Below are 20,970 nucleotides of genomic sequence, written 5' to 3' on the forward strand. Positions count from 1 at the left end.
CACACACACACACACACACACACACACACACACACACACACACACACACACACACACACACACACACACACACACACACACACACACACACACACACACACACACACACACACACACACACACACACACACACACACACACACACACACACACACACACACACACACACACACACACACACACACACACACACACACACACACACACACACACACACACACACACACACACACACACACACACACACACACACACACACACACACACACACACACACACACACACACACACACACACACACACACACACACACACACACACACACACACACACACACACACACACACACACACACACACACACACACACACACACACACACACACACACACACACACACACACACACACACACACACACACACACACACACACACACACACACACACACACACACACACACACACACACACACACACACACACACACACACACACACACACACACACACACACACACCACACACACACACACACACACACACACACACACACACACACACACACACACACACCACACACACACACACACACACACACACACACACACACACACACACACACACACACACACACACACACACACACACACACACACACACACACACACACACACACACACACACACACACACACACACACACACACACACACACACACACACACACACACACACACACACACACACACACACACACACACACACACACACACACACACACACACACACCACACACACACACACACACACACACACACACACACACACACACACACACACACACACACACACACACAACACACACACACACACACACACACACACACACACACACACACACACACACACACACACACACCACACACACACACACACACACACACACACACACACACACACACACACACACACCACACACACACACACACACACACACACACACACACACACACACACACACACACACACACACACACACACACACACACACACACACACACACACACACACACACACACACACACACACACACACACACACACACACACACACACACACACACACACACACACACACACACACACACACACACACACACACACACACACACACACACACACACACACACACACACACACACACACACACACACACACACACACACACACACACACACACACACACACACACACACACACACACACACACACACACACACACACACACACACACACACACACACACAAACACAGCACAGACTTTGTGATGCTTACATATTCACATGCACAAACACTCTAACTTGCTTGACACGACATAAATCACAGTCTCTTCCTCATACATTCATATTAGCACCCTCACACACATCACTACACAAAATCAATGTGCACCACCTCTCATAACAGTCTTAAATAATAAATTCTGCTAACTCACAGCAAATTTCACATGCATACTTGAAGGAAGGGGGTAAAAAGTAACTAGACAGCTAGTAGAAGTAATTTGAGGAATAGTAATATTGATGCTTTGCTTCCAAAGCACTACCAATAAAGTTAGACACTCACTCTCTACCATAGTATTTGGGTCTGCTTTCCATCTGCAAGCCAGAGAGAAGAACGTAAGAGAGAGAATTACAGTTTTCAACACAAATCACTTAGTCAAACGGGTCATGAGGTGGTTAAACAAGCTTTTCTAATAGTAAGTCTATCTAACAAGATGAGCATTTTGTGAACATGGAGACAGTCTAAACATAAGCTCCAGTGTTTAGTAAAAGATATGCAGACTGAATCAATATGAGTCATGTTTGAAAAACCTTGGGAGTGTTTACACACATTTTCCTGTACTTACCTCCTGAGGACATGTGATCCTCTTTGGTCTTGACGCTTCTTGTTGTAATTGGTACACTGATAAACAATAAAGCAAAATATTTTGACATTTTTTATAAATTAATATTTCAATATTTTGAAAATAAGAAAAGGTTACGTTGTCTTTCGGCATGAGAAGCAGCTCAACAGAAATTCTACAGTTTATTTTACCTCTAATCTTTATAACGCTGTGGTGAGATGTGGGTATATATAGAGCATGTCAAAACACAGCATTCTCTCTTAGACATTAATCCATTAGGTCTGAGCTTGAGGACACACACCCACTTACACTGCTGTCAGGCTAAGCTACAACGCATTATAAAAGTGGATTGGGTAATATTGGTAAAGCTATTGAAAAATGAAGACTGCGCAAGAGGCAAACAGATAAATCAACACCAACAGTTGGTCAATATGGGAAAGGAGTACATGAAGGGCCAGTATTCAGCTCAAAGGGGTTTAAGTACAGATGTTTTGATTGTGCCTGTTTGTTTGAAAATGTAGTCCAGAGAATAGAGGTTAATACCAGGAATTCCTCAGGTTATCCTCTCCTAAATAATCAGCTTGCACAGGCAAGGTCAATTTGTGGTCAGTTCTCACAACATTCCTTTGATGGTGAGTTCATTCTCAATTATAATAATGGGTATTTTGAATTTCAAGCCATCACACACCTGTAGTGAAAACTTTTCACAAGTGAAAATACACCTGTATCTCCTATTCAAATAAACAGAAGTTGTTTCTACAAGGTGCTAAAGTGCCCCTCCAACTCTCTCTGCATTTGCAGTGGGTGAGACTACATTGAAATTATTTTTTATTTAAACTGGGAAAGAATTTGGAACACCGTAAAATGCAGAAAAATGTAAGTAAATTGAATTAGAAATACTGTTTATGGATCTGTCAAACATTCCTACGTATTCCTGAATGCATCTCTTTTATGATGAACATATTTTAATGTTCTGAATTAAAATACTTTTTAATATTTCGATATTATTGTGGCGGGGGCGTAAAGTAAAAAAATACAACTAATGCAACTGTCCTGATATCATAATTAAAGGTGAAAAAACTTAAAAGAATAAATTATTGTAAAGAAAACAGGGTAGTTTGGCATAATCTTTTATTATTACTATTTATTAGGGGGGGAAACGAAACTACATTACTGCTTATTATAACGTTTGTCCGCCAAAGCAAAGTACTGTGGTGCAACAAGATCACTGTGATTTTGCCAAGTAAGACGTGCTCTTGGATCAACATATTTTGTTGATCCTGGAACAACATTCCTGCCTGAAAATTTGGAGTCCTAAACATATCCCATATCCCTACCCCTAAACCTAATCCTACCCATAAGTTATACTTAAAATCAGAGGGAAAAGATGAAGGTGATGTAGAAGGACAAAAAGCTGGTTGTAAGCCTAAATTTGACATAAACTGTAAACTTATCCCTCAAATCTGACTGGTTGATTGGAATGTTGTTCCAGGATCAACAAAGATGTTGATCCAGGAACATGTTGTATGTTCACCCTCTTGGGAATATCAGATAATTTGACCTTTTAATGTCAAGGCAAGATTAGTTCAAGTTGTAAAATGTCATGTGCATGGGTTGAGTCCCTTAAAACGTATTAATAAATCATTATACTAGTAAAAAATAATAATGATGCTGCTGTCAATGAAGCAAAAAATTATTCTTATATTCATATTAAATGTTCAAAATTAAACATTTTCAATTTACAATTCAAATTGAATTACTGATAATCAAATTTGTAGTTAAAAAAATATAACATGAAAGCATAGTGAATAGTGGACTCTTAGACTTTTGGCAGAATATTATCAATCTGAACCAATTAGTTCTTTAGTGTGAGGAAAATTTTTAATAATGGCATTTAGATCATTGTGAAGAAAGCAGTGGTAGTGAAATGATCAATACTGGCTCAAAAACAGCAACAGATGTGCAGGGGTACTTCAGCTCGACATGGACGTGACCTTCTCTTGATGACTTCATTAAAAGCTGCTCATCATGCAGAGCAGCGATTGGCCGGCGCAGTCCGAGCACAGGCAGAATCTGGACTCAGCGCTCAGATTTTTCCTCCCGAGAGCAGGAAGGCATCTGACAGCGATGCCAAGATCTTGTCAAAGAAGCTCAGAACGAGCAGTGGGTTCTGGACAACGTCCACCAGAATGACAAGGACGGGGCCTGCTCTAAAAATACTGCACAGTGGGAGGGAATGCGAGGGAAAATGAGTTGAAATGTGGGATGGGCTAGAAAAATCGGAGATAACGGTCACTGGCCAGGAAAACCTTGACAAGTGAATCACTCCTGTCAGGGTCGGAAATTTACAGGCAAAAATGCCACCAAGATGAACATAAATGCCACCACATTCAAGATAAGGGGGGAAAAGGTTACTCTGCACAATTAAACTAAATCTATTATGGATGTTGCGATTTAGATTAGCATGTAGATTAGAAACCACTGAAACTGAATAAACAACAAAGTTCAGATATGATGTAAGAGATTCATTTTGCAGTGTAGACAGCTTGAGTGATTGTAGCAAGAGTTTTTGTGAGAGTGCATAACTTCACCAGGGATTGGGAATGTTCTTTGCTCACTTTCTGTATTAATTCTCAGTTCGAATTACCATTTTGTTTTTCATGCTCCTAAGTTTTGATATTCTAATGCATAAAAAGCAGTAAACTGAGTAAACTCAGCTTGTTTTGTTTGTGTAGCCAGAATATGACGTGCAACCATTTTACAGGTAAACGTCTATAGCATTTTAATTGAATGAAGTAATTGGTTAAATTTAAGTATATGATATAAAAAGACAACACAGATACATTTATTAAGGTAATTATAAAAATTTCTCTAGTAATCAATTCCAAATATTGCCCTATAATTGAAAAGTTCGTTTCAGGCCCTGGTTCCTGTTCCCTTCGCCCTATGCCAAACCACATTTCCCATTATGCAATGTTCTCATGTTTGAAGCCCAGATTATTGTATTTCTTCAGTCGAGTGTGTTTTATTCTGGTTGTTAGTGTCAAGTCTGTCAACTGGATCTAATCGAGACATTAAAATGATGTCTGTGCATGTATAATGTTAAAAGAATACTTACAGTAGGATTTCCATATCGGTGGCTGATAATCTTCAGGATCTACAACAAAGGATAATAAAAGAATGTCAGGATGTCTTCTGTTCTGTGCTAAATGAACACGTGTCAAAATAATTGTCTCTTGTCAACATGTTCTCACTTAACACGGTCTATGAAACTTACTGTCAGGTTAGAGAGTGGCTGTAATCCAAGGTTATTATATTGTTTCCTTAATGTTAGGATATTCTGTAAGCTGTGATGCGTAATGTGCATGGCACGGACAATATAATCTTTCCTCTACAATGCCTTCGGGGTACACGTGTTTTAACACTTCTTTCATTTAGTTCCCCAGCTCAAAGACAATAAATATACAAATGTGTGTTTAACACACCCGTACAGCTAAACACACACACACACACACACACACACACACACACACGATTTTCTAATTTAAAACACATGGGCTGTCAATCGATTAAACACTTTAACCAAATTAATTACATTATATGCAGATTAATGAATAAAATTAAATCACAATTAATTGCATTTTGCATATTTAAATTTATTTTGCGGAGAAAAGCCCCCACACAAAGGGAATTCAAGGACGTTGAATTTAATTGCAGACAAAATCATTGAATAAAAATTCCAAAAATGGATATAGAATGTCAGTATACTGTTTGTTTTGCTTCCTCTTACATTCTGTTACAGTTTGTTGCGTTACATCGAGTTGTTTTTTAACTTGGGCAGATCAAAAGAGAGCAATAATCGGTTTCACATATTAATACGGTAATTATTGAGTGAGATGAAAGTTAACTGATTTTGGTTTGCAGCCCACCCAGGATGACTTAAATTACAGAAATGAATAGAAATAAGGTGGAGTTGGGGTTGTGGTAAGGTGACAGAACAATTGCCACAGAAATGAGATAAGAAACTATTTGTGACCCAGGATCATAAAACCAGTCACAAGTCGCACGGGTATATTTGTAGCACAACAATACATTGTAGGGCTGGGCGATAAAACGATAACGATATGTATCGCGATAGACACGTAATCAATATCAATAAAAAATGCGTTCGATAAAACGTTCGATAATTATTTATTAATTTTTTTCGTTGGAAGAAACCAGCAAAGCAAGTTTGATTGCATGAACAAAGGCACTCACTCTCTAGTAACTAGATAAAACAGAAAAAGTCAGCTCGCCTGACTTAAAGTCTGACCGTAGTCAGACCAATGTCGTCTGCAGATTATGCAAGACCGTCGTCAGTTTTTCTGTTATTCGCGTGCTTATGCGCTGTTCTAGCTAGTTTCTCAGCGCATACATGTGAAGCTCACATGCACTAAAAGCCTGTCTACCAGCGCCTGAATACTAAGTTATCTTTCGAGTCTTATTTTGCTCATACTGTTATACACACAAGGTTTACATAAACTAGTCGGATATGTCTAAAGTGAAAGCAAACTTGAGAAAATTGAGAGAAAATCTGCTTGTCAAATGCGTGTATAATAGACGCGTCGCGCGCAGCTCTTAAAGAGACAGTAGTAATAGTAAACACGCTGCCGCTTGTCCTTAAAGGGATAGTTCACCCAAAAATAAAAATTATCTCATTATTTACGCACTCTAATGTTGTTCCAAACCTGTATTAATTGCCTTCTAATATTTTCTAATATTAATATTTTGAAGAATGTGGGTATCCAAACAGTAGCTGGTCCCCATTGACTTCCATAGGAGGAAAAATATACTATGGAAGTCACTGGGGTACATCAACTGTTTGGTTACCCACATTCTTCCAAATAACTTTTATTTTCAACAGAAGAAAGAAACTTATTCGAGTTTAAAACAACGTGAGAGAGTAAATTATGAAAATTAGAATTTTTAGGAGAACTATCCCTTTAATGTTAATAAAACAACAAAATGTAAAGAGAAAATCACTCACTGCTCTTGACTAATAACTTTATTAATAGCTTTAATAAGTATCAATGTATAATTTATAGAAAATAGAAAGAAATAGATTTATATAATTTATAGAAAGAAATCGTAATATTATATTTTTGCCATATCGCCCACCCCTTTATAAAGCATTTCTTACGTATTCTTTAATTTTGCACCTTAATGTTAAGAGATAATTGTTAAGTGTTCATTGTGATTTTAGACTTTTGAGTTTTCCATGGTCGTGTTGACATTTCTGCCTTTTTAACTGATGGGATTATAATCAGAGGTAGGTTAAGTTTAAAATAAAAAATCTTTAAATGTAATATATTTGTCTCCTGGACTGGTCCTTATTTTAAATATGTTATAAAAAAATTCAATAATTATCGATATCGACCGATATGAAACACTTATATCGTGATACAGTTTTCAGCCATATCGCCCAGCCCTAATACATTGTATGGGTCAAAATGATCGATTTTTCTTTTATGCCAAAAATCATTAGGATATTAAGTAAAGATCATGTTCCATGAAGACATTTTGTAAATTTTCTACTGTAAATATATAAAACATGTATTTTTGTGAGTTAATGCAGCACAATCGCAAACATAAATGATTGGTTTATCGATCGATTTTATAGATCGATTTTTTTGCACCCTCAGATTCCAGATTTTCAAATAGTCGTATCTCGACCAAATATTGTCCTATCCTAACAAGCCATACATCAACGGAAAGCTTATTCATTCAGCTTCCATGTGATGTATAAATCTCAATAAAAAAAAAAAAAACCCATGTGACTGGTTTTGTGGTCCAGGGTCACATTTATATACTCATCTAATGTTATTGACATGCTCCTCTCAAATAGAGCTCCATTCTATGTTTCCACCACAGAATAAATAAGAAAAAGGGTAATTGCAACTTCTTATCTATTTAAGTCAGAATTAAGTCAGTTTAAGTCAGTTTATATCTCGCAATTCTGACTATTTCTCACAATTGTGATATATAAACTTGCATTTCTGACTTTTTTCTTGCAATTGCAAATTTATTACTCACAATTCTGGCTTTTTGTCTCCCACTTGCGAGTTATAAATTCTGAATTGTTATATATATATAAACTCGCAACTGCAGGGAAAAATTCAGAAAGGGGAGATAAAAAGTCACAATTACCTTTTTGGCGGAACCTTCCATACCATTCTATATAGTTCGCAATTAGTAGTAAATATCTGTTTTCCAACTTTTCAGAAATGCCTCTTCCAGTTAAAGCTTTGGGTGACTATCTAACTTCAAACAATATGGTGAATACTTTCAAAACTAGGGTGAGATAAATGAATGGGGAAGCAGCACCTCTAGTAAGCAAGTAATTTCTAAAGTCAGAGCCTGACATGGTTTAGTATGGCTGTTGAGCACAGACAGCCTGGATATGGAGGTTCATTTGCATACATTACAATGAGAATGGCAGTCCTGTCCGTCTAAAACAGAACACCTTAAAACAATATTTTAATTTAAATACCTCAATTACTGTTTAACATGTTAATTTAATACAGTAAATTTCTTAAAAAAATATGAGATACAAAAATTAACACATTTAATCATGCCCTCCTGAACTGTATGCAAATTATGTAAAGCCATTTCATCTGATCAATTTAAGCTTAAAGTACCATCTAAGTGTAGAGCGGTCAGCACAGCTGTCCCTTGTGAAAAGAAGTGCACTTGTGTATATATGTAAACATACATTGGCTATTCTCATTCTTGTGACACCTTTAAAAATTACAGTTAACATGCAATTAAGTGTCTAAAACCATTACACAAAGTATACTCTTTTTAAGTAAAAAATTTTGATTCAATTAATTAAAAGTGATTCATTCTGATTAATTAACTGGAACATCATGCTATTAATTTTTAAATTGACTGTCATCCCTAAGCAATATTAATGTATCATTTATGAATTATTACAGATCATAAGGTAAACAGTATAAAATCTGCCAAATAGGTCATTAAACTTAATTATCCAAAATCTTTCTCTGACGTTTAAATACAGAAGCCTGAAAGAATCAAAAGAAAAATGAATAAATAAACCAGGATTCTCAGGAATAAATCACAACAGTTCCTCTCAGTCTAGCCAGACAGGCTTCTAGATAATCAATATTAGTACGTAAAGTAGGCCTGACAGTAACTGCACAATCCCATAAACAGAAATTTGGCAATAAGACAAAGACACTAATTTCACAATACATGCTTGTGTGAGAAATAAACAAAACTGTTGTGCTGATCAGCATTTCCTCATCCAGAATAGTAACTGAATCTCTGATCATTCATGGAAAGATTACCCCCAAAAAAACATATTGCATCATAAGCAATGACACACTCATTGTGTGTTTCTGAGTTGAGAATAGTAGTATACAGCCCTGGAAAGTGTGTGAAAGTTCAGAATGACTGCGTGATCTTGTGTGTGTGTAAGAGTAGATCGAATAAGAAAGATAGAGTGGAAAGTAGTAGCCGTTTTCTTTTAGTAAAACAATCTCTTTGAAAGCATAAATCAATGTGTGTTTTCTTCTCTTCCCTGAATACGTGCTGGTCTCTATGGATCCATGTCTTATTTCAGGCACTGTCTCTTTTAATGTCAGCACTTTACTGCGGCCAGTCAGCATTTCCTCCCTGCCTACACACTCACAACTAAACACAAGCTCAAAGTCCAAACCACAAACACACACAGCGCTCCATCCAAACCCGCTATAGCCAAACATACAACAACTGTTATACAACATGCTCTGTATGTCTTGTCAAAGTTGTAAACATTTTGTCAGATTTATTTATAAAGCCACAGGTGAAAAGCACACAAAAAACTGAGCTGCCAAGCTAAGATACTCATAATATCTTGACTTGGCAATAGCTATGTTGAGCCAGAATGAAAGGATTGTATGGTTTAAGGCTTTGGCATGTGCTTGCAAAGAGAACATTTAGCAAGAACATCAAGCGATTTAGTCATTTTCGTTCTGGAAGATGATGATATAGCGAGGTTTAAATGTTGGCTGAGGTTTAGGTTTGTGTTTTTCTGGTCTGAATCCTTTGTAATTCATGACGAAGTGTGTAGCAAACCATTTTATATGCGGGCAGAACTGCAGCACTAAATATGGAGGAAAAATATGAACAAATTAAATAAGGATATAGTTCGCCACAAAATGAAAACTCTGTCATCAATTGTGCCTCACTTTCTTTGTTCTGTGGAACACAAAAGAAGACATTTAGAAGTAGGGCTGCACGATTTTGTGTGTGTGTGGGGGGGGATTTTTCTGATAAAAATTGCCTTTGTGATTTAAAAAAATATCAATGCTTGTTTGTAGGGCTGTAAAATTTGGCCAAAAATGTTGTGATCATACACTGAACAAAATTATAAACGCAACACTTTTGGTTTTGCCCCCATTTTTCATGAGCTGAACTCAAAGATCAAAGACTTTTTCTATGTACACAAAAGGCCTATTTCTCTCAAATATTGTTCACACAAATCTGTCTAAATCTGTGTTAGTGAGCACTTCTCCTTTGCCAAGATAATCCATCCACCTCACAGCAGTGGCATATCAAGATGCTGATTAGACAGCATGATTATTGCACAGGTGTGCCTTAGGCTGGCCACAATAAAAGGCCTTCTGTTCAGTCCATTGATGTCAGACTTAAAAAAAACTTTCAGTTTTATTTTGATTAATTGTGCAGCACTACTTTGAAGAAAGTTTCAGCTGTTTTTGTCCATGCAAGGAAAGTCAATGGGTTCAAAAACAACATTTGACTTTCATTGCATGAACAAAAAACAAGACATTTTTCTAAATATCTTCTTTGTGTTCCAAAGAAGAAAGAAAGTTATACAGGTTTGGAACAAATAGTTATATAGTTATATGTTATATTGCTTTTCCACTTTTTTCCACTTTTCCATGAGGGTGAGTATTTTCATTTTTGTGTGAACTATTTCTTTAATTGGGCGGCCCAGTATCCACTTTACAGTAGTCAAGTGAGATAGATTAGCTTTCAATCAGTGTTTATGTGAGCCTATGTTTGGATTAGTATGAAGCTGTATTGTCTGTTGGAGCTCAGGAGTGCTGGTGTGCTGCAAACAATAATAAAAAAAGAAAAAGAAAAGATATATATTCTTCAGTGGCTCATTTGGAAAATTTATGAATTCTTTTGGTGATTTGCCAGGTGCTTTCTTTCCACTATCGCTGAATCTAATAGAGAGGCTGGAGAACACTGACGGAGGAAACTTGAGGGTCAGGAGGTGCAGGCTGCCTATTCACAAAACACTCCCAACCACTTACAATATATAATTTAACAATGAACAAAGGTTTCGAAAGCCTGAATAGGAAGAATATTGAAGCCAGAGCTATTAGAATGGTTAAAGTTGGGCTTTGTGAAGACTATGAAAAGAAGTGACTGAAAGATTCAGTACAAAATCAAACTAAGCATCTTTCTTGATTAGACACCAGATTTGCAGCGGTCCTCATGAGAAAAGGCTTTTAATTAATAAAATTTCCTTCCCTGAATGCTACAGGCAATCTGTGAGGAGTGTTTGCCATTACTGAAAAAAGAGACTAGATGAATCTGATTACAATGTTCCAACCAAGGACAAATTGTTGGAGATTTGCTGTAAAATATCTTATTATATTCAACTTCTACCGTAGCTCTTAAGCACAAGCATCCATTTGAGGTAGTATTTTACAGGCTGGGTAATGTTAAATGTCATTTGCTCTTTCAGGCTGTTGCAGAAAAGAATCTGAGAGCATAAAAGCTGCTGCTTTGAGATGGAAAGTTGAGCGACTATCTGCAGCTCACACACACCCTCACAGCTCCCACTTTCTTGGGCAGACTCTTATCTCTCACACAAATTAAAGCTCAGCGGATGAGAGGGAACAGGCATCCTTAGGGCAGAACATAGAAATGCAGAAACAGACTAGCAGTATGTACTTCAAACGAACTGAGTCTGAAGTATCTGCATGTGGAGGAACACAGCCTTAGTAAAACCTGACTATCTAATCCCAACACCTTTGCATATACACACACACACACACACACACATCTTTTTTTGAATCATTGTGGGGACCTAGACTCCTATTAATTTTATACTGAACTAATGATTGGTAATGCTTACCGCTCATCCCCACAATGTGTGCTTTCAGGTTTACTATCCATTATGGGCAATGTTTACTTGTCAAGCATTTTCAGGGCCATGGCAATTTCTTTTTTTTCTTTTTTTGAGTTGTGAATGTGAGTTTGCCTTATGTCTTTTTTGAATGTGAGGCAATTAAAAGATATACTGGCAAGAAACATCTTTCCATTAAGCTGTACTCGCTTGCAGCATGCAACAACGTGAATCAAAAACATAGGCTGAATTCAGAACAATATACTAGAATACTACTCTTAATGTCTGGCATATAAACTAATTGCAGAAATCTTTCTAATTCTATGAAGACTAGGAAAGTCCACACTACAACTATAATGATAGCGATGTTATTGTCTATACTATTATAGTTAGGCTATATTATTAAATCACTTTCAGCAAGATTTGTTTTCCAGCTGATGAACAATATAAATATTGACAGCCGATCAGAAACCACCTGACTTTAAAGAGCTTGCACACTTAGAGCAGCAGACTACATAACTGTGCGCATGCTTATCATAAACAGAAAGTTATCATGCGTTGGTATGAACTAATACACAGTTATCGTTATATTTACCTTTATTGTTATCGTGCTGGATGTAAACGAATCAGTGTGAATCCTTCATTCACCTGACTCTATCAGAGCTGGTTACTGAATCACCATCTTACTTATTAATAATATTTATCTGTATTACATGATTTATTTATTTTCGGTTATCGAAATAATGCAGGTTGTGTTTCAATACAGTCTGCCTGTCCATAGGACAATGTTGAAGGTACTCATAAAAGGCTAAAAGTACAGTCACATATAATGTTGTTCTCCAAAAATCCAGTCATCTTAGAAATCAACATCATGTGAGGACAAAAGATTTTCCCAGTGCGGACTTCATATCAGGTTCAGTTGGTCATGCGAATTTGCCTCGTTGAAAGTGCATGTCTACTGCTTTTTCAATTAATTCCTATGGAAGCTGAGCTTCACGTCTGCATATTGGATTGTGGGATTGACAGCGGGTCGGAGAAAGCATTGAGAGAAGCACAACTTTATGCAAATATCAAGGTAAAAACGTCGGACGACAGCCTATTCAAAGTTACTTTAGTTTTTTATCGTTATTGTTGTGTTATATTAAGTGAAGTTTGGATGTGCAAAACCAAGAAAACATTGCTTGTAGAGACATTTGGTCCAAAAATGTCAGCAAAACCATATACACACACACACACTCACACACACACAGCAGTCTGTTTCAGCCAACACACATATGTGAATATGCAATACGCACACATTTAGTGCTGATCCAGTGTTTTTGGGGACAGGTTCCAGCTCCTGCGGGGAGGCCATCTGTACAGTATGCTGCTCTGTAAGAGCTAGGGTACATTATACAGACTCTACATCTCCCCGAGGCACAGAAAGCAAAGCCACACATCACTTCCACTTCACACAATGAGCCTAAAGAGTGTGGGGATCTTCAGGAACAGAACTGGCAAGAAATGTGGAGAATTTTATGACTATGTGCGAGACAAGGCATCAAGACAGAGTAACTGTGAGGGAAGGCAAGATGAAGTGTGTTTATCCTGTAACACTGAATGCAAGTGAGGGTGGGTTAGGGTATTTTCCTGTATGGCTGTATGCCTTTGTTTAATTGTGCGTGTGCATGTGTGTGTGTGTGTGTGTGCGTGTGTTTACCGCATGTACTGTTGGAAGCCCCTCACTTCTGATTGGCAAAGGAAACACACAGTCTCACGTAGCCAGACATATGACTCACAGTATACAATGTCCAGTCTACAATGCATTTTGTATTTTATATACATATATATGTTGGTGCTCATGTATCGACCTAAATACCTTTACACAAAATAATTTAAAGTATTAATAAAAAATCCAGGTTGTATACACCAATGCCAGAAAGTTGCGCGAGGCCAGTCAATCAGATTAGATCTTGCTAGTTTGAGAAAGTGATTTCCAGTTTTGTATGATCAGAAGGTCAGTGAACAGACTGTTGAGGGTCCGTTGGCCTGCCATGAGTTTACACCCATACACACACACACATGCACAGTACACAAGCATACATCAATAGCAGGGAGATCCATTGTTTGGTAATGTGATTCCAGAGGGTGATGGATGACCATGGGAATATCCACAGAGGTGATTAATAATAAATGCAGAGACACAGGAAGAGGTGAGCACTAAAAAAACTCTCTTCTCTGGTTCTCAGCAACACTCTATTCAACCAATAAAACGGCAGTCTTAAATAAGCCTATTATTTCACTCAGACTCACTGACTGTTAAACTACAGAGGGAATCACACAAGAAACCATGAAAACTATTAAGATGACCACTAATGGAGAGACCGTATTACAGTGGCTTCAGTAAGAAACGAAAGCCTTTAAAAACAAGATTATAATAATGAGCAGCTTTCCGAAGAGCGAAGGAGAGAAAGTACCATTTTCGGGCCAGTAAGTGATGTGCACGCCTCATTTACCAGCTCTGTCATCACAAGCTGAGCTTCCATTCAATCTTTCGCCCCTTCATTCATGCTTTTTTTTTGCTACGTGAAAGAGCTTAGAAAAGATCTCGAAAAACCGAGGTTCTTTTACTAGACCACTGCTATGAGACATTTACCCAGACTTCAGTCTTCAGCTTAAAGGGATAGTTGACCCAAAAATGAAAATTAGCCCATGATTTACTCACCCTCAAGCCATCCTAGGTGTATATGACATTCATCTTTTTAGACGAATACAATCTGAGTTATTTAAAAAAAAAAGTCCTGGCTCTTCCATAAAAGTGCATCCATCCATGACCAAAGTAATCCACACTGCTCTGGGGGGTTAATAAAGGCCTTCTGAAGTTTAGTGATGGGTTCGTGTAAGAAAACATCCATATTTAAAACTTTATCGACTAAAATAACTAGCTTCCGGCAAAAGGCTGTACGCATCGATTTACGGCGAAAGAGTAACCCTTGACCTGACGCACAGCATAATGACGAACGTGGAATTCGTTAAATTTTTTAAGAGAAATGTCGGAGGAGCTTGAGTTTGTTGCCCAGCCCTGTTTGTTTGAACCATGAAAGGCATCAAAGCTTACGCTACTCCTACATCATACATCGTCATGTGTTACTGTTTTTACTTGCGTAGGTCGTCTGCCGAAAGCTAGTTGTTTTAGTTGATAAAGTTTTAAAAATGTATATTTTTCTTACATGAATGCATAGATTCACTTCAGAAGGCCTTTATTAACCCCCGCAGAGCCGTGTGGATTACTTTTTATCATGGATGGATACACTTTTATGGACTTCAAAACAGAAATGGCCATTCACTCTCATTATAAAGCTTGGAAGAGCCAGGACATTTTTTTTATTATATAACTCCAATTGCATTCGTCTAAAAGATGAATGTAATATACACCTAGGATGGCTTGAGGGTGAGTAAATCATGGGCTAATTTTCATTTTTGGGTCAACTATCCCTTTAAGAGTGATTTTGTTTGCATGAATTGATTTGTAAGAGTTCTTCTATTCTCTTTTTTCCCTTAGCTGTTGACTTGACTTTGATGTTAACCAACTCCAGGACGAAAAACATAGCTTTACCTCAAACAAGCCGATGTCGCCTGCAATGCAAAGAGGCAGAGTAAAAGGACAGGCAAGCCTTGTTGAGAGTTATCTCTCTTGTTTGCTTACCAGAGCTTTCAATCATGTGATATGTTCCTTTTGTAGAATACGCCCTTCACTTCCAGAAGAACACAGAACAGAACCACATAAAAGTGGACGTCATTTTCATGATGACTATGATCAAGTACAGATGAGCAGTCAATATGAAATCAAAAAGGACCTTTTTTAGATCAATGACATACAAATATATTGGTCTAAATCTACAAATTCAAACATATATAAAAAATATAGTTTATACATACAATGGCTTGAATGCATCTCTTATAAGATGACCATGCTTAAAATTTTTACATACAATTCATTTTCATATTTTATATATTATTAATTTTTTTAAAGTCAAATCAAACTCATACGGTGCATCCAACATTCAAAAATATAATCAGCAAGGACAGATTTAATTAATCAAAAGTGACAGTTAAGTTATAAGTTTATAATGTTGCAAAAGATTTCTATTTCAAATTAATGCTGTTCTTTTGAACTTTCTATTCATCAAATAATCCTGACAGAAATGCCTTTTGGTTTCCACAAAAATATTAAGCAGCACAACTGATTTTAGCACTGATAATAATTAGAAATGTTTTTTGAGCACCTAATCATCATATTAGAATGATTTCTGAAGGATCACGTGACACTGAAGACTGGAATAATTCAGGTTTTCCATCACAAGAATAAATAAAACATTTTAAATATTTTAGAAAACCGTTATTTAGATTTTTGTAATAATACTTCACAATATTACCAATAATTAGCATTTAAAAGTAATTATTAATGTTAGAAATGAAAATTCTGTCACACTTTAGATTAGGGTCCAACTCTCAGTATTAACTATGCCTTTTGCCTCAATAAACTCCTAATTATTGCTTAATAGATAGTGAGGTACTGTAGTTGTTAAGTTTAGGTATTGTGGATTAGGGGATGTAGAATATTGTCATGCAGAATAAGGCATTATGCTTTATTAAGTACTAATAAACAGCTAAACTTAACAACTACCTTACTCACTTACCACATGCAGATTCATAATTACATAAGTAGTCATTTAGCAGGTTCTTTTATCCAAAGTCTTATCCAAAGCGACTTACTGAAGTGCACTTATTATCAAGACAATCCGTCTAGAACAACCTGGGGTTAAATGTCTCTTTACAGTTGAGTCCCTCCTTACTGGGATTAAACCAGCAACCTTCTGGTCAAGGTCCCCCAAACTTAAGTTAACACAACCCCTTCAGATTAGAAGCAATCAAATCAGCGCAAACCCATGAAATCCCCCATAATTTCAACATCGCTCACAAGCTTGCAGTTCTGAGCTGCAGTCCCAGTTTTCCTTCAGGGAAACATCAAAAGCTCAAACTGGCCTTTGAAGTCAGAAGAGCTGAGCAGAGCGGCATCCATCTCGCTCTAGCCCTGCATTTGTTTACAGCCCTGTCCTTGGCTAATATAAAGCAGAACGGGTGCGCATTGCACGCACACAAACTAGACGAAACGAGTTTTCAGCCAAAAAAGTTCTCTCTCCAACATAATGATACTCCTGTGACAGACACGGCGAGCCTGGTATTCAGCATCCAATGATTACACCGGGGGCACGGAGCTAATGACAGCTCTCCGTACCGCAGGCACAAAAGTTCCTCCGCCTTCTCCAGGCCTCGCAGCCACAGTGCAGTTCTGCTTCTTCAGCAACACGCATGTGAGATAATCTATTTGGGAATGGATGGCGACCACGGAGAGTCATGGCTTGGCTTGATCCCTTTACTGGATCTCAAGAGCCCGTGGCTTGGCGTGGGGGAGGAATCGCGGTTCTGCGCCTCTGGATGAAGAGTTACAGCAAGCACGAATTGAATGAGACAAACCCTTTCTTTCTCTCTCCCAAGGTCACTATTGAGCTTCAATGAAATGAGTGCCTGCTCGAAAACGGTTCTTCTTTACACACCCATTTAACAAAGCTTGTTATTTGAACTTGCACTCCCTTGAGACGTGTACGGTTCCTCAGAACATACACATCCCTCCTTCTGTTCTTACAAACGCAATGCCAAGCGGAGCAGCATGAGAACAGGGTGTTGATATGTGGGAGTGATTCTGAGCGCGCTTCCAACCTCCTTATCTCACTCTTGTGATCGGTTTATTTAAACACCTGCAAACCCTTTTGAGCTTCTCACACCTCCGGCCAACCTCATGCAAGACATTTACTGCGTTTTGTGTCTTACAGGGAATTATGGATTTATGGATGGTGGTTTCCGCTCTTTCCAACCAATGTGCGTTTCTCATCTAACCTCACAAAATGTGAATAAGTCATACTACATCAAGTTTGGCGTCAGTGTGATTTTTTCTTTTTAAGAAATGAATCATTTTATTCAGCAAAGACACAATAAATTGATCAAAAAAGGCAAAATATTAAGCAGCACAACTGTTTTCAACATTGATTATAATAATAAAATGTTTAATGAGCAGCAAATCATCATATTAGAATGATTTCTGAAGGATCATGTGACACTGAAGACTGGCGTAATGATGCTGAAAATTCAGCTTTGCCATCACAAGAATTAATTTCATTTTATAATATTCAAAATATGAATGTATTTTTTTTTATCAAATAAAGGCAGAAAACATCTTACCAACCCCAAACATTTGAACAGTAGTGTACATGGGTGTAGATTTAAATGTGTTGTTGGCAAAAGATGCAGTTTGGTACCTATGTGAAAATATGGCAAAAGTTTTGAAAATGAACAGGTAATTGTAGGGGGAAGTTAATATATTGGCAATCAAACCTGAGATAATGTAGTTCAAACACCATGACACTCAGCTAGGAAGATGACAGGTAATTTTAAAAGCTAATTTTCAACATCAATAATTTCTTGCAGATAATAAGATCAGGATAATGGAAAATCTTTCAAGTGCATACAACGGAGAGAGGAACAGCTTTTAGGGTAATTAGTTTTCATCACACGCCCATTAAAACATTTGATGACTCATTTTAGATGCAAAAAATTCTGAAATGTTGAGATTTAGGGTAGGCTATATGTCTGTTGTAACCGTTATCCCCTGAGACACTGGGCGGGAAGTGCATTTGTGCTGGATGTGTCCAAACCAGTTTTTGGTTCCCACGTTACAACATGTTGAAATGGACACAACAAAACCCAAACTTTCCAGTTTTAAAAGTTTAGATCATTTCGACTGTTGGCATTACTGGCAGTGATATATAATTGGGATATCAATAGTTGACACTGAAGATCTGAATGTGAGCTTGCAGCCGACTGAAAGAAAGGGGCAGGGTATTTATGCGAACTTAATGATTGGACAAGTCTGTCATTTAAATGAAAGATGTTGTTTTGATTAAAAAATAAACAAATGCACGGATGAATCATTGACAAGGTTCCTCAATACGCTGATATTTCCACAAATATCCAGGTTTCAATAATATGTTCTTTAATGTAAAAAATCATGGTAATAGGGCTGATTATTTAAGATTTTATAGTAAACCTCACAAAATATAAGATAATAAAAGTTATATTATTTATGGACTTGTTATGAGGAACGACAGCCTTAAAAATAAAGGTTATTTTGCAGCGATGCCATAGAAGAACCATTTTGGGTTCCTCAAAAAGAACTAGGTTTTAGTGTGAAGAACATTTTAATAATCTTAATAACTTTTTTCCACTATAAAGAACCTTTTGTGCCATTGATATTAAAGGCTATTTGTGGAACCATCAATGCCAATAAAGAACATTTATTTTTAAGAGTGTATGGTAAAAGAGTTGCCACAACTTAATATAAATATAACTATATTAGAGAGAGAAGACAAAATGCTTTTAATTCTACATGAAATCAACATCAGTGCATGCAGTAGCCAATGTTTTTTCACTGAGGGTTAAAAATAGGATATTATTTGGAATTGCAATATTTATAATTCAGCAAATTTTTTTGTTTGTTTTAGTTTTTTAACCTCCTAGCATAATGGTTAACAGTGATCGTGATCAAACCAAAGAGTCATATGCCATATTATCAGATAGAGGTGGCCTGTAAAACTCGTGTACTGTGAGTGTGACATTACACAATCCTCTGTCACCGTGCATTGGCTGATATTAAAAACTGCATGCTCTTACATTGGTGAAGGAAGTCAAAGGTGGGTCTAGTTCGTCCTGGATGAAGAAAAGGTATACTGTTTGACACACCTCTTCACCATGTTCTATCCTGTCTGCTTTAATTCCTTCCAAAACCACAGAAATGAAACTGCCAACCATATCCTTTCTGCCATTATCACGTCAAGTGCTTCTTCAGATTCCCAAACAAAATACCCATGTTTCATTTCGTTTCATTAGTACTCACCCGAAGAGACGGAGGAACCCGACAGACTGGAGTTACTAGACGCTGCCATGGCGTGTAAATCACTGAATCCACAAGCTTACTGGCGTCTGTTCGGGCTTGACAGCTCTTCCATCTCAGTCTCTGCTCTCCTGACCTGTCTTCAGCTCTCCGGAGTTCCTCCTAAACAGCCGATAATATCCAGCTGTGAGAGTCAGACGGGAGTCGCCAACGCTGCCGCATTTACGGGCGCGTGTGGCAGAAGAAGAACCATGTGAAACTAGTTGATATACGTACAGAAAATATGACAACTCGTCTAACTTACACGTCATCGTAATGAAATGCAGAATTCAAAAAAACTTCCAAGCCGTTGCGTGTGCTGTCAAAGCCAGTAGGTTTCGCCATATTTAGAGACATGGGTTTTACTGTATCGCTTCCATGTGCCACTTCAAGGCTCGTAATAAACACACAGTGTGTGCAGCGGCGAATCCGCCTTCTTAAAGTGGAAGAGACGCGCGTCACTAGAGCGCGCGCATTCCTCCTGTCTACCTGACCATGCTGTAAACCTTAGTTACATGCCTCTCGACTGTGTGCTGTGGCCATATAAGAAAGTGGCATTCCTAGTGGGGTTCAAAAATGTTAGATGTACAAAACTTTCCTGCTTTCCTGTGCTTTTTGACATTAATACACTATAACACTAATACACAGTAGAGTAAGAACACTTTAGTGTTCCATATTGCTTTTAAAAAAGCATTAGATGCTAAACCCTATTAGATATGCTTGATAAACTGGTATCTAACTTAAAGTTAAATGGGACCTATTATGCCCCTTTTTACAAGCTGTCTCAAGTCTCAGGTGTCCCCAGAATGTATTTGTGAAGTTTCAGCTCAAAACCCACAGATCATTTATTATACCATGTTGTAAATTACCATTTTTGAGATGGAAGGAAAAACATGCTATTTT

General features: G+C 37.5%; 1 protein-coding gene across 4 annotated transcripts in view; it reads right to left on the reverse strand.

Annotated features, from left to right (window-relative positions):
• Nucleotides 1–20,496, reverse strand: part of chn2 (chimerin 2) — a 43,311-nt gene extending 22,815 nt beyond the window's left edge. Inside the window, exons 1-5 of one of the 4 annotated variants that reach the window (XM_082150008.1) lie at nucleotides 20,333–20,496; nucleotides 20,032–20,190; nucleotides 5,016–5,054; nucleotides 1,901–1,956; nucleotides 1,618–1,649 (exon numbers count right to left, since the gene is read on the reverse strand). In XM_082150008.1, coding sequence (XP_082006134.1) covers nucleotides 1,618–1,649; nucleotides 1,901–1,956; nucleotides 5,016–5,054; nucleotides 20,032–20,080 — 176 coding nt within the window. In that variant the 5' untranslated portion in view covers nucleotides 20,081–20,190; nucleotides 20,333–20,496. Of the gene's footprint in view, nucleotides 1–1,617; nucleotides 1,650–1,900; nucleotides 1,957–5,015; nucleotides 5,055–20,031 lie in introns of all 4 variants that reach the window. The other 3 variants (XM_082150005.1, XM_082150007.1, XM_082150006.1) reach the window with 3 other exon arrangements.
• Nucleotides 20,497–20,970: the final 474 nt, after the last annotated feature.

The sequence above is a fragment of the Leuciscus leuciscus genome, assembly GCF_965113295.1.
Source record: "Leuciscus leuciscus genome assembly, chromosome: 20".
NCBI classification, from domain to species: domain Eukaryota; kingdom Metazoa; phylum Chordata; class Actinopteri; order Cypriniformes; family Leuciscidae; genus Leuciscus; species Leuciscus leuciscus.